Source organism: Macrosteles quadrilineatus, unplaced genomic scaffold, assembly GCF_028750875.1.
Source record: "Macrosteles quadrilineatus isolate MER2022 unplaced genomic scaffold, UCM_ALF_1.0 Scaffold_6__1_contigs__length_79288215, whole genome shotgun sequence".
Taxonomy (NCBI): Eukaryota; Metazoa; Arthropoda; class Insecta; order Hemiptera; family Cicadellidae; genus Macrosteles; species Macrosteles quadrilineatus.
Window position 1 is genome coordinate 63260998 of NW_026542599.1, and position 13636 is coordinate 63274633.

Here is a 13636-nt window from a genome sequence, read left to right on the forward strand (position 1 = left end):
AAAAAAAAAAAAAAATACCTGGAACCTATTTAAAGCCAAATAATTGTGTGTAACATGTTGCCCCCATCCCAAAAAATATTAAAACACATCATGTCAAACTATATATTCAATACGAAATAAAAGGCCAGGGACATAAAAATGTATGTTTCAAAATTTTCACTCAATGACAGATTAGGAACAACAACAGTTGAAGTTTATGAATATGTATATTCTTAACACGAACAAAAACACGTTCAACTCTCTTCTTTGTGAGTTTGTGAAATTTTTATAACCCTACTGATGAACCCTTCCCCCCCTTCTTGACCACCCTACCCCGCCCTTCTTGACCACCCTACCACCAAAAGGGGAGGGGGGGTTTGGGGGTTCTTTTCTTCCCCTGATGTACCCTTCTAGGTACTGAATTTGGGACCTATATGAGAGTATAAACCTGTTTTAAGGAGAAGATTTCTTTGGTAAACAAATGTAATGATGGATTTTCGAAGTTGATAAACATATAGCAAAACAGGTTATTGCATAGTAGTGTACATAAAAAATTACAAAAACTACCCCTGTTGCTGCTCAAATGAGTATAATTAATTACACACAGTAGGCTATATTCATTTTCAGTAACATAGTTACTTAACTCCTTCCTATGGAATTATAGTTTACACTGAATTAAAGCAAACCACAAAGCATAACTAGTAACATCAAGGAAATGTTTATCTTCCCAGAGTCAATTTATACCAAATTGATACATTTCAGCCAATGAAAAAGACATCAAGAAGCAGTGAAGATAGTTGCGATGTTCCACCTTTTGAAGGGGACGAATATGAGATTCCCAAGGACAGTTTGCTGATCTGTGACATGATTGGAGAAGGTGCTTTCGGTGTTGTACATAAAGGCCTGCTCAGCAGACCTTCAGGGGCTCCTCTGGAAGTAGCAGTCAAAATGTTACGAGGTATGAAACAGTGATATTTTACTTATCTTGGGTTAGTCTCTGGTGAGATGGCCTTAAAGAGCCGTGATGTCACAGTTTCAGCTAATTTATAACTTTATCATATGTGATCTGATCAGTGCTGTGATGTTTAGATTGTTTTTATTAAAGGCCATCTCCTTATTTTAAGATGGCTTATACCTTCCGCAAAGATTCGTGGCGGCTGAGGGATTAGGACGGTCGGGTGGTGTCCCAGCCCCTAAATTAGCCCTCGCTCGACTGCTCTGGGTTTTGACCATGAGTCACCCACTAGGCTCAATGCATAGTTGGAAGAATTTTATTTTTTCACCATAAAGTGTATTAAATAACCCCTTTTTTGTAACCTGCGTAAAATAACAAGAACATTGAGCCCAAACACAAAATAATTACGACGATATTAAGTATACATTTGGTTTCGGTTTTGGTGTCGTGGTATGCTTAATATCATTGCAATTATTTCGTGCTTCCCTAGTAGCACAAATATGTATTTTATAAATATTTTATATATTTAAAGTTGTATTTGATAGAACCTCGAATAAAATATAAATATAATATATCTTTAATAATAGTTTGATATATTCAAATATATATTTAAAATATTACCAAAAAGCAATGCAAAATATAAATTAAATATAAGTTTTGAATATATAAAATATATTCATAATATATATTGATAAAACAAGTATAGAATCTATAATATACATATTTTATATGTATATTTTTCCTATTAAATATTTAAAAAAATTATGTGTTGAGAATATTTTAAATATATATATAAAATATTTTTGAAACTATTACATATTTAAATTATTTATAAATATATTTTGAAACACGTCAGATATTTTTTATTAATAAAATAATATTATATTTGTAGAATATATATCCTATAATCTTTTATAATTAACAAATAAATAATTTGCACCTTTTTGTTTTTCATAGTGTCTATCAATTTATACATGCATTTTTTGTATGATAATTGCTATTGTGAAAGCGTTAAAATTAAGTTAATAATAATAAGTACTCTGAATGGTGTCACTCTATCATACACGTAAAGAAAAAAATAGCATATAGTTAAGAGGCAGTATACATGTTTGACAGCTACATTCGGGTCAAACGAAAAAAGCGTTGATGGGGGTTTTTTTTTTATTGCAATATGTGACAATGAATGTGATCATAGAAATCTCGAATGATTGGCTAGAAAAGGGTGCTAGTGACTGGCGACCTTTTAAGAAACTAACTACGGTTGTAGATGACGTTCTAAAAATAATTATTTGATTTACATATGCCATAAATTACATAATATTTGTCATAGTACTTAAATTAATTTTTGTAGTTTACTGTATTTGTATTCGTGGAGACTACTCACTATTCACTACAGCACTATTCAACTCAACTACTTGATGCCAAAACATATTAACAGAATCATATTATACTGTAGTATCAAAAATATTTCAAGTATTGCAACCATTGCAACTGAGGGCCACTCTTTCACCATTTGAAAACTAAGGCTAACAACAGTCACAAGTAGCTCAGAGGTAAGGTAGGAGGCTCATAAGTTGGAGGACCCAGGTTCGAGACCCACCCGGGATGAAAAAATTTTATCCAGTAATTTTTTCAAAATTTGTTTTTATAAACTATTTAATCAATTAACTCAACTGATAATTGTGTTTTTCATACTAAATCTTTATTATTTTGTGTTTTTATGTTTAGGCCCCATGGGATGTTTGGAAGAGATATTAAATAAATTTTTTATTTAAATATTATTCACTAAAATATATTATTGGAACATATTTTTTAAATATTTAATAGATTCAAAAACATATTTTTTATATATTTAATATATTTTAAATATTATATAAAATTGACATTAATACACACTTGAGATATATAAAATAGATTTTAAATACATTTATTCATATGTATTTAATATATATTTGTGCTACTAGGGTTGGGCTCAATGTTCTTGTTATTTGATACAGGTTACAAAAATGACGTTATTTAATACACATTACGGTGATATACAAACATTTTACCGTACAGTACTGAGGGCAGTTTGTAGAACAATTTGATTCCCAATGAGTTATGATAGTTATTAGTTAAACTTAACATATTTTTTTGGAATTTTCAGTTTGCATTTGTATGTAGACTATATAAGTTGGTTGATAATTGAAATTACATTCATGGATTCAAGTAATTACTAACAGTAATTAAAACAAAAATGTGCTGATGAATGGCTCAAGTATTCAGATCTAAACATCTAATTTTAAACAAAAAGTGTTATATGAGAGATTATCACTGACTTTTTTTGCATCAAAAAGGTTTTAAATTGAAAACGCTCTAAAGCATGTTTAAGAATTTGAATTAAAACAGTTTTTACTTGGTCTTAGCATAGACAAAATAATTAAATAGAGACTGAAAGAAGGATCAAAGATGTGCCCGTAAGATCGTGCTCAGTGTTAGTTGATTTGCTGCTGTTGTCGATTCACCGTCTGCTACGAACACTAACCACACTTCCAAACAAAATGCTACCTATGTAACAGAACAACTTTTCAATATGGGTAAAGTACAAAATTCTGAAATTTCGTAATTTTAACAGAAAATCCCCTTTTTTATCTACAGAATATTTTAAAACACAGATAAATAACGGAACAAACTCCTACCACCCAGATTCCGGGGAATTTTCCAGAAGTTGGCAACCCTGGCTCCAAATACCAACTTGTCATGGCAACGCTTGCTAGCGCTTGACGCTGGAGCAGTGTGCGCCGAACTAGCACACTCTTAGCCGTGGTTGCCAGAATATAAGCTAACTGTAGCGCTGCTGTCTGTCTATATTTAATTCTTTTGTCTATGTCCCCAGCCAACCCGACAGCAGAGGAGAGCCGTCAGTTCCAGAAGGAGATAGCAGTGATGAAGACTGTGGGAAGACACAAACATATTGTCTCTCTGATTGGCTGTTGCACTCAGTCTTGTCGTCTGCTGCTCATTGTGGAGTTCTGCGCCCTGGGAGACCTTCAGAATTATCTGAGACAAGTAATTCAGTATTTTTCTTTGGGCTTGGCGGAAAATAAAAACTGCATCAGTGCTGATGATTTTGTTGAGATTTAAATAAAGAAATTTGTGTTGATGAATGGCCATTATTGTTACTCTACAATAATGGCCATCTAGGATGAGAAAAATTATTTAGGAGTAACACTTTTGGGGAATAAAAATTATGAGGGAATAAACAAGTTTATAACCAGTATATTTCATCGTTTTTCAGAAATAAGGAGGTTGTTGAAAAATATTTAAACTAAACATAATCTCTCTACCAAGTAGATTTGGTTGAGATTTTGAAGACATATTACATATAGTTAAATATATATTTTTTAAAATTTTTTCAACCAAAACTATATGGAACAGTGTATCATCTCAAACTCTCTAATGAAGAAATACCCATTTTAGTATGTAGTGAAAATAAACCAAAGTACGAAGACACACAATAAATCAACCAGTCTGATTCAAGCTAAGACAAAAGGGAAACTCATATAATCTTCATAAGCAAGTCATGTTCAAATCCTGAACAAAATGAAATAACCAATGAATATTTATGCATGCATATTTATGCAATGAATTTATATACATTTTTATTTTTATTGATTTTAACTAGTGTTTGTTTTTAAACTAGGAATGGAAGAAACAGACAGAGAACAATCCTACAGAAGTGTACACTGTAGGGAATATTCAGTACGCTGATATCATTACAGTGCAAAGCAATGGTAAGCCAGAGCGCTATGTGTGACTCAACTTAAATTTTAGTAGAAGATAAATATTGGGAAGTAGCTATTGGAAGTTTAAAATGTGCCGCAGTCATTTAATGGACTGCACTTCATAATGGTGTTTGTAAAGAATACATTTTACAGCACTCTAACCTCAAAAATCACACTTTCTTCATATGAAAGGTAAAAAATCCTAATTTGTGAGCTTAAAATCCGAGAAACTGTTGTACTGACCACTTAGGTTTTCATGTATAGAGTGTGGCTAGTCAATATGTCTGAGAGAAAAGTTAAAAATGACTGAGAAATTGTAGTTTACAGTAGTAACAATAACTATTGTTACTACTGTAAAATAATAATATTTTAATACTGTAAAATAATTATTGTTACAACTGTACTGTACTTAAGTATTGTTTTGTGTCAAAAGTAAGTTTAATTGGTATACAAGAGTTTACAAGCAAAAGTTTATTTTGTACCTTCATATTTGTCAACCAACAGTTCATAGAATAATCACTAATCACTATGCACGCACATTTGAATAACACTTTGAAATTCCTCATCTTGTACCAAATCATTTACCGGTACCACTGTTACAGGGAGTTATGCCAGACCGATAACCTTAGACAGAACCAGCTCTCCTGGTGTTGTATCAAATGCCTTGTATGACTTTCATGTCAGTAAGTATGTTTTTCAAATTTGTTCTGTCAAGAATAGATTAGATTTTTATGTAATTTATATACAAAAAATTGTTTTTAGATTCCAGGTTAATTAGTGTGTGTCAAAACAATTTTATAAAACAACTTCCAGAAAAATCTTAATCATTGTTAGTAAAGCTAAAGACTAAACTTACATTTGACAACTTATTACAGTTAAGTTTATTTTATACCCTGTTCACAAAATATTGGCGGTTTTAGGGATAGAAATCTATCCCCTCCACTTGATCCTACCTTTAAAACAACAGCTCAACAGCTGACGTCAATCAGCTGCAACATACAGTAGGTTAAGCATTAAAAAAAAGTGCTGGGGGAACTTCCCCTCGAAACCGCATTAATTTTGTGAATGGACCAAAATGTAGATACATTGACTATGTAGAAATTAATCTTAATACTTGCGCTTACTAAGGAGGACTAACATTTTTTAAAGTTTAGAGTATTTTTTTGTATTGTAAATCTCTGAATCACTTGTAGTACCGTTTTACTGTCGGAGTGATTCTTGTACCGGTAGTTAGGCTATCGGTTTAGACTCTCAAAGGGAGTCTTAATCAGGCCACAAAGTGTAAATTTTCGTTAATTTTGAAACTAGAGCAGAGTCTATACCAATATGTCGCACCACGTAGTCTTCGCACATATTACTTTGTAACAAATTGGCCAAATGTTCTTTGTGTTTTCATGTGTCATTGTCTTGAGCCGTGTTATTATCAGATAGAATAACTGACGTGTTCTAAATGAATGAAAATGGACCCCTTGTGGCCTGATGAAGACTTCATTTGAAAGTTCATCAATATATCTCTTAAGGGTACCCAGTAATCTGCTATTTTCATGGGAACTGTTTTAGTTTTTTATTTTGTGAACTCCTTTAATTAATTTGGATGAACAAAATTGTCAATCACAATATCAATATTGTTTTAGTGTTTTGTTCTCTTAGTGTAATTATTTACTTTCACTACAGGTTAAGCGTAAGAAAGGGCCATGTGGCCCTAACTTTTGCCTGTCTAAATAAACTATTCATTTATAATTTCATTTTTTTTATTTACTTGTTTGTTTATTCCAGGAAATAAGGAACATGAAAGAAAAAACTTGTCTGAACATTTACTATCATTTGCTCGTCAGATTGCTGTTGGCATGGTAAGAATCTATATATTAATTTGAAACTGTTTTTCTTTGTCACAGCTATTTTGAGAGAACGGATGGGCGTAGAAACTCGGTAGAGGTGTCTAAAGAAAGGTCTTGGTCTGTAGATGAGCCAACAAAAGAGAAACATTGTTAATTCCCTTGGGGCTCTGCCCCCGTGGCCTTTAAATTTCCATCCCATGTTATTCTTATGGAGGAAAACGGGTTTTTGTCACAGCTAATTTGAGAGAACGGGTGGGCGTAGAAACTTGGTAGGGGTCTCTAAAGAAAGGTCTTGGTCTGTTGTAGATGAGCCATCAAAAGAGGAAAGAGGTTAATTCCCTTGGGGCTCTGCCCCAGAAGCCTTTAAAGTTGCCTCTTCAGATTTGTTTACATTATGACCATATGCATAATTCTACACTACTTTTTAATGCAACAGCTGTTAATATTTAAATTGTGATTTATTGAATTTGTCAAAATAAAGTACAGTATTTGCAATGGATTTTTCTGATTTTAAAATTGATTTTCTTCTGCATTGTGTCATGTTTTGCAATATAATGTTCTATTACCAAATCAGTGGAAAATCCTAATATCGCAGTAACTTTTAAAATTATTTCTTATGGAGTTAACTTCTATTGTATGGGTTGGTTTCTGCCTTTTTTACCACTTCTTGGAGATTGTACGTAGGTACAATATGATATTCTTTGGCATATTGCATCTGTAGACGAAACTTGGGAACTGAATTAACACTTTCATTTATAATCGTTATTATAGACAACCTAATGTGGCTATGAGAGGGAAAAATTTATAGTAACACTAAAAAAACAAGGTCAGCTTTTTGAGAAAAGATAAGGTATTTACAAAAGATTTTGATTATATCTAACTGTTGTGTAGATCGTGATCATTTCCATAATCTTCGTGAGTCGCCTGTAATGCTTCGCAATTGCTCGAATTCGAGCAACAGGTACACTAGTATTTGACTTATTTAAATTGTTAAAGAAATTTTTAAACATAAAGATTACGTAAAAAATAAATAAACCCTGGATGGAATTTTACTTAGCCTGCAGGTTTGCTGCTTAAATGATCCTGAGCAATGTAACAGCTGATCTTAGTCAGTAACAAAGTTACACAGGTCATGTCACTCCATTGCATTCATATCCAGCCTAAAATACACACAGAAGTGTGTGTCACTGTCTCATAATTATTGAGTGATTGGTTGAAAAAAAAAAACTGTTTAAATATTAACTAGAACTTCAGTTGTAGAGAGCTACATTTAACGGTTTTGAATGTTTTGTTTGAGTCATGATCTTAATACAAAACTATCACTTTAATCGTACTACAGTCAACGTTAATCAGCAGCAACGTTACAACAATGTAAAGTCTTTTTGTTAAATGTGTCCTGACGTGTGTTTCAATTTTAAGTGTATGACGAATTTTAGAAAAGGATGAACCTGATGATGTGGTAGTCACCACGAAACATGTAGTTTTAGCCAGACACCCAAGGATATTGTAAGGTAACACAATACTTTTGACAAATAACATATGTTTAATATTCATTTGTTTATGTTGTGTTTGTAAATATTTACTTTTGGTTTCATAAAGATAGTTAATACCAAACTTTGACTTTTAATTTATAATCATGGCGCAGTCGTAAAGTTTAAATAGAAGAAGAAAAAGTAAAGTTTAAATATAAACAGTGGAGTTCAATAAACCGGATCCACTGAACCTATCGGAGGGAAACATTTCAGACAAATTTAAACAGTTTAAGGAAGAAATCGACATTTACTTTATTGCTAAAAAAACAACAAAAGAAAGTAAGGAAATTCAATTAGCCAGACTGAAAAATCTACTGGGGACAGATGGTTTGAAATTGTACAACTCAATAAAAGATGAGTCTGTGGTTGAAACTGTTGAAAACGTGATGAAGACATTGGAAAAACACTGTGTACCAAAACAAAATATGACCATGAGCATTCATCTTTTATTTTCAAGGAAACAACTACCTCATGAAAATTTTGACTCGTTTTACGCAGACCTCAGAAATCTAATAAGATGTTGCAAGTTTGAAGAACAGGAAGAAAAAATATTGAGAGCACTTATAATTCTAGGAGTGAATAATAAAGAGTTGCAGGAAAAACTACTAAGAGAAGATACAAGTTTTGATAGAGTAATCAACTTCTGTAAAGCATCTGAACTTGCAGAAAAAAATGTGCGACTTGTCAATAATAAAGGTAAAACAGATCAAAACAATTTTGAAGTTGACACGGTCGTGAATTCTAAATTTACAGATGGACAGGGCATGAGTGCAATACGACGTTTTAATCAGCAGCAGCAGCAGGGGTATAAAACGTCACAAGGAGGTTACGACAGACAGGTAGGCAAAACTAATAATTGTTATAGATGTGGTGGTATCCATCATGGAATGTGTCCTGCAATAGGAAGAATCTGTAAAAAATGTGGTAAGCCAAACCACTTTGCTAGTGTTTGCCGAAATAACAATAAATTCCTTGGTTCAAAACAATGTAATAATTTGCAAAATGTTTGTAATAACAGCATGTCAGTTGAAGACAATCATGAATCAGACATTAATAGCCTTTGTGTGGTTGATAGCATAAAAAATAAAAACGCTTGGTATAAGACTCTTGTGGTAGAAGGCAAAGAAATAAAATTCAAACTTGACAGTGGGGCAGATGTCAATGTATTGCCATTTTGCTATTTAAGAAATCTAAACTTGCCTAGTAAATTGAAGCCTTGTAACACCACATTGCAGTCATTTGGGGGGTTTTCCATTAAGCTTTGTGGTATAATCGATGTTCAAATTGAAACCGATCAAAAGTTTGATGTAGTTAGTTTTTTAATTGTAAAAAATGAAAACACAGTACCTATTTTAGGACTTGAAACATGTATTAAATTTAACCTACTAAAACGAATTGACAGTGTCAGAAATGAAAATGGTGGTAATACCGACCTAGAGAAAGAGAAGTTAAAAATCTTTGAGGAAAATAAAGATGTTTTTGAAGGATTAGGCTGTTTCCCGGATAAATGTAAAATCAAAATAAAAGAGGGCGCACAACCCACAATTAGTACTGCAAGAGGCTACCTCTAAAAATTAAAGATAAGTTTAAAGAGACCTTGGACTCTCTTGTGAAAAGAGGCATCATACAACCTGTTGAAGAACCAGTAAATTGGGTAAGTAATGTTGTGGTGGAAAAGCCCAATGGGTCCTTAAGAATTTGCATTGATCCAATAGAGTTAAATAAAAATATTGTGCAAGAGAAGTTCACAATTCCAACTTTGAATGAAATTTCTCCTATGCTAAACAACAAAACTCATTTCTCCATCTTAGATTTAAAGGATGGGTTTTATCATGTACGCTTAGACGAGGAATCAAGTAACCTTTGTTCTTTTGCAACTGTATTTGGAACATATAAATTTCTGAGAGCTCCTTTTGGTCTGTCTTGTATGCCTGAAATGTTTCAAAGGCTTGTAAGTAAATACTTTGGTGATATACCAGGGGTGTCAGTTTATTTCGACGATCTTTGCATAGCAAGCAGATCTAAAGAAGAAAATGATGAAATTCTTGAACAAGTGTTTGAGCGGGCTCGAAAGTACAATATCAAATTTAACTTAAGCAAGTTTCAGTACTGTAAAATACTTAGGGGTAAAATTTTCAAAAGAAGGGATGTCACCTGATCCTGACAAAATAGATTCAATCAAAAAATTAGTCAATCCAACTAACAAAACTGAACTGCAGAGAATGCTCGGAATGATAAATTATTTAAGAAGTTTCATTCCAAATGTGTCTGAATTAACTGCTCCATTAAGAGAACTTCTAAAAAAGAATGTAGTTTGGAATTGGACTCAGAGTCATTCAAAAGTACTTGAAGATTTAAAAACAATAATCTGTAGTTCTCAGGTTCTCGCACCTTTTGATCCAGATATACCTGTGGAAATCCAATGTGATGCATCAAAGGATGCTATTGGCTTTTGTATGCTTCAGAATGGTAAGCCTGTACATTTTGGGTCCAGATCAATGAACAATACTGAGCAAGACTATGCACAGATAGAGAAAGAACAACTGGCAATTTGTTTTGCTGTAAAAAAACTGCACACTTATATATATATGGTCTTCAGGATGTAGTAGTTTTTACAGATCACTTACCACTTGTGTCAATAGCAGTAAAACCACTTGGGAAAATTGTAAATCTATATAAATAAAATTAGAGTTTTGTCTGTACATTGCTTAGAATAATGAACTTTTTGGTTATTTTTACATTTCATAGGTCAGAGAAACCGAATCAAACCTTATCTCAATTTCTGTCTGTCTGTCTGTCTGTCTGTCTGTCTATCTGTCATTCTCTTGGTAACGCTAAAATACGCACTTTATTACAACTACTCCTCAATAACTATAGCACTGTCCCGCCTGAAACTTATTTTCCAAATACTATACATATATGAGATGGTTTTAGACGTATTTCATCGAATATGAGACAGTTAGATATTTAACAGTAAACCCTTGAAAATCAAGTTTTTGTCGATTTTTGACGTGGAATTTCTGGAAGCCCATGTTAACCTTATGAGAAATGAAATTATTGAATCTTAACAGCTGTTTCAATTAAACAAGTTGGTTCTGTTCTGTGATGTTCAATAGCATTAAAGTTACAAGGATTACCAACAGGGTGCAGCACTAGCACTATTATTTCTTTTACATTTATGACAACAGCTAATTTGCAACCTGGAGGCGAGTGAGCGTAGCGAACGAGCTAACCTGAAGGCAAGTGAGCGTAGCGAACGAGCTAACCTGAAGGAAAGTGAGCGCAGCGAACGAGCTCCAACATACAGGTGAGTGAGCGTAGCGAACGAACTTCAACCAGGACGTGATTGAGCCATGCAAACGAGATCAGATAGTAAAAATAAAAGTAAGCCTACCGTTATAGGATCGACCGGCAGACACAGAGGTAATTTAACCTTTTATTGATTGTCATACCGATCCGGAACAACAAAAAACAACATAAAATGAAGCTATGTATAATAGTTTGGCCAGCATATCTTAAAATATGCAAACCAACTGCTGTTCTTTATATAAGAAGGTTTCAACTGAATATTATAAGATCCCCGTGCGTAGAACGGGTACACAGCTAGTAACAGACTAAAGAGATTGAAACTAAAACTAATTGATTACCAGCTGAAAGTAAAATACTTACCAGGAAGATATATGTACATTGCCGACTTCATGTCAAGATGTGGAATAAAAACTATCGAACCCAAAGATGTTCTAATGGATGATTTCATTCACACTGTGGAAGTTCATGAAATAACTGAAGACGAACCTAGACTAAAACTTTTTCAATCCAAAACTAAGTCAGATAACATTTTGACCTCGGTAAGTGAGTATCTACATAACTGTTGGCCGGATCCAAAAGTACTTGAGGGTGAGATAAAACATTTTTTTAATATCAGACAAGACCTGCAGGTTAATGATGATTTAATTTATTATGGCGAAAGAATAGTTGTACCCAAAAGTTTGCGAAAGTTTGTATTAGATACTCTACATGAAACTCATTTAGGATCCTCTAAAATCAACAAAAAAATGAAACAATTGTTTTACTGGCCAGGTATAACTTCTGATGTAATAAATGTAGTGTCAACATGTAAAATTTGTCAAAAATTTGGGAAATCAAAAACCAGAAGTCCAATGATGAATCATGATATTCCAAACATTCCATTCAGCAAAATTGCAGTTGATATTGCAGAATTTCAACGAAGTTATTATCTAGTAATTGTGGACTATTACTCTCGGTGGATTGAGGCTCTGAAGATAAGTTCAAAAAGTAGTTCAGTTATTATTTCTAAGCTTAAAGAAGTATTTTCTAGATTTGGGATACCTAGAACACTGATTGCTGATAATATGCCTTTCAACAGTATCGAGTTTAAGCAGTTTTCTCAGGAATGGAATGTAACAATCATAACAACAAGTCCATACTATCCCCAATCAAATGGATTAGTGGAAAAATCTGTCGGAATAGTGAAAGAAATGTTAAAAAAATGCCAAGAAACAAAACAAGATTTGCAGTTATACTTATTAAACTACAGAAACAGCCCAATATCTAACCTTGAAGTTTCTCCAGCTCAGCTTCTTAACAGCAGACACTTAAGAAGTAAAATTCCAATGAGAGAAGAACTATTAAAACCCAAACTTGTTGAGGACAGCATCTATGAAAATATGATAGAAACTCAGAAAGCACAAAAGTCACATTATGATAGAAAGTCTTTAAACCGTGAAGATAGCTTTACTGAAGGGCAGGAAGTATGGGTTCAAGATGTATTCAATAAAACATGGGATGAAGGAGTAATAGAGAAGAAACTTCAACAACCCAGATCTTATTTAGTTTCTATTAAAGATAAGGGTATGAAGAGAAGAAATAATAGATTTATAAAAAAAAGATTAGGACTCCAAGCTCAAGGGGAAGATGACAAATAACATATGTTTAATATTCATTTGTTTATGTTGTGTTTGTAAATATTTACTTTTGGTTTCATAAAGATAGTTAATACCAAACTTTGACTTCTCTTCTAATTTATAATCAACTTTAATTAACGTTTTCATTGAGCTATGGATGTTCACAGGAGTACCTGGCCAGCAACAAAGTTGTCCACAGAGATCTGGCTGCTCGCAATGTCTTGGTCTGCAATGACCAGTCCGTCAAGATCTCCGACTTTGGACTCAGCAGAGACGTTTACGAGCAGAACATTTACTGCAAGAAGAGTTCAGAGAAACTTCCAGTCAAGTGGATGGCGTTAGAGTCACTACTACATCAGATATACACCACCCAGAGTGACGTGTATGTATGTTTGATTGGTTGGGTCAATTTAAAACCTCACTATCACCCTAGGCACTTCAAACAATTGTGCCCATCGCAAATAATAGGCTGTCCAAAAAATCTAGCAGATAATTTTTTACTTTTACAGTATTGATTTGCCATTTAGTCCAATAGGAAAATTCACTTAGTTCTTTTCTGATTTCTTTGTGTAGCCACTAGAGCTCGGAGAATATCTACCCTAGCAGACTGATAGATTTTACTTAAAGGAAATCTGTGTTCAAT

General features: G+C 33.1%; 1 protein-coding gene across 1 annotated transcript in view; it reads left to right on the forward strand.

The window, feature by feature from the left end:
• LOC128997572 (tyrosine-protein kinase receptor torso-like) overlaps positions 1-13636 on the forward strand; it is a 35199-nt gene that overhangs the window by 19561 nt on the left and 2002 nt on the right. Inside the window, exons 10-15 of the mRNA XM_054423211.1 lie at positions 742-937; positions 3810-3982; positions 4617-4707; positions 5301-5381; positions 6475-6548; positions 13161-13375. Of these exons, the coding sequence (XP_054279186.1) occupies positions 742-937; positions 3810-3982; positions 4617-4707; positions 5301-5381; positions 6475-6548; positions 13161-13375 (830 nt within the window). The remainder of the gene's footprint in view (positions 1-741; positions 938-3809; positions 3983-4616; positions 4708-5300; positions 5382-6474; positions 6549-13160; positions 13376-13636) is intronic.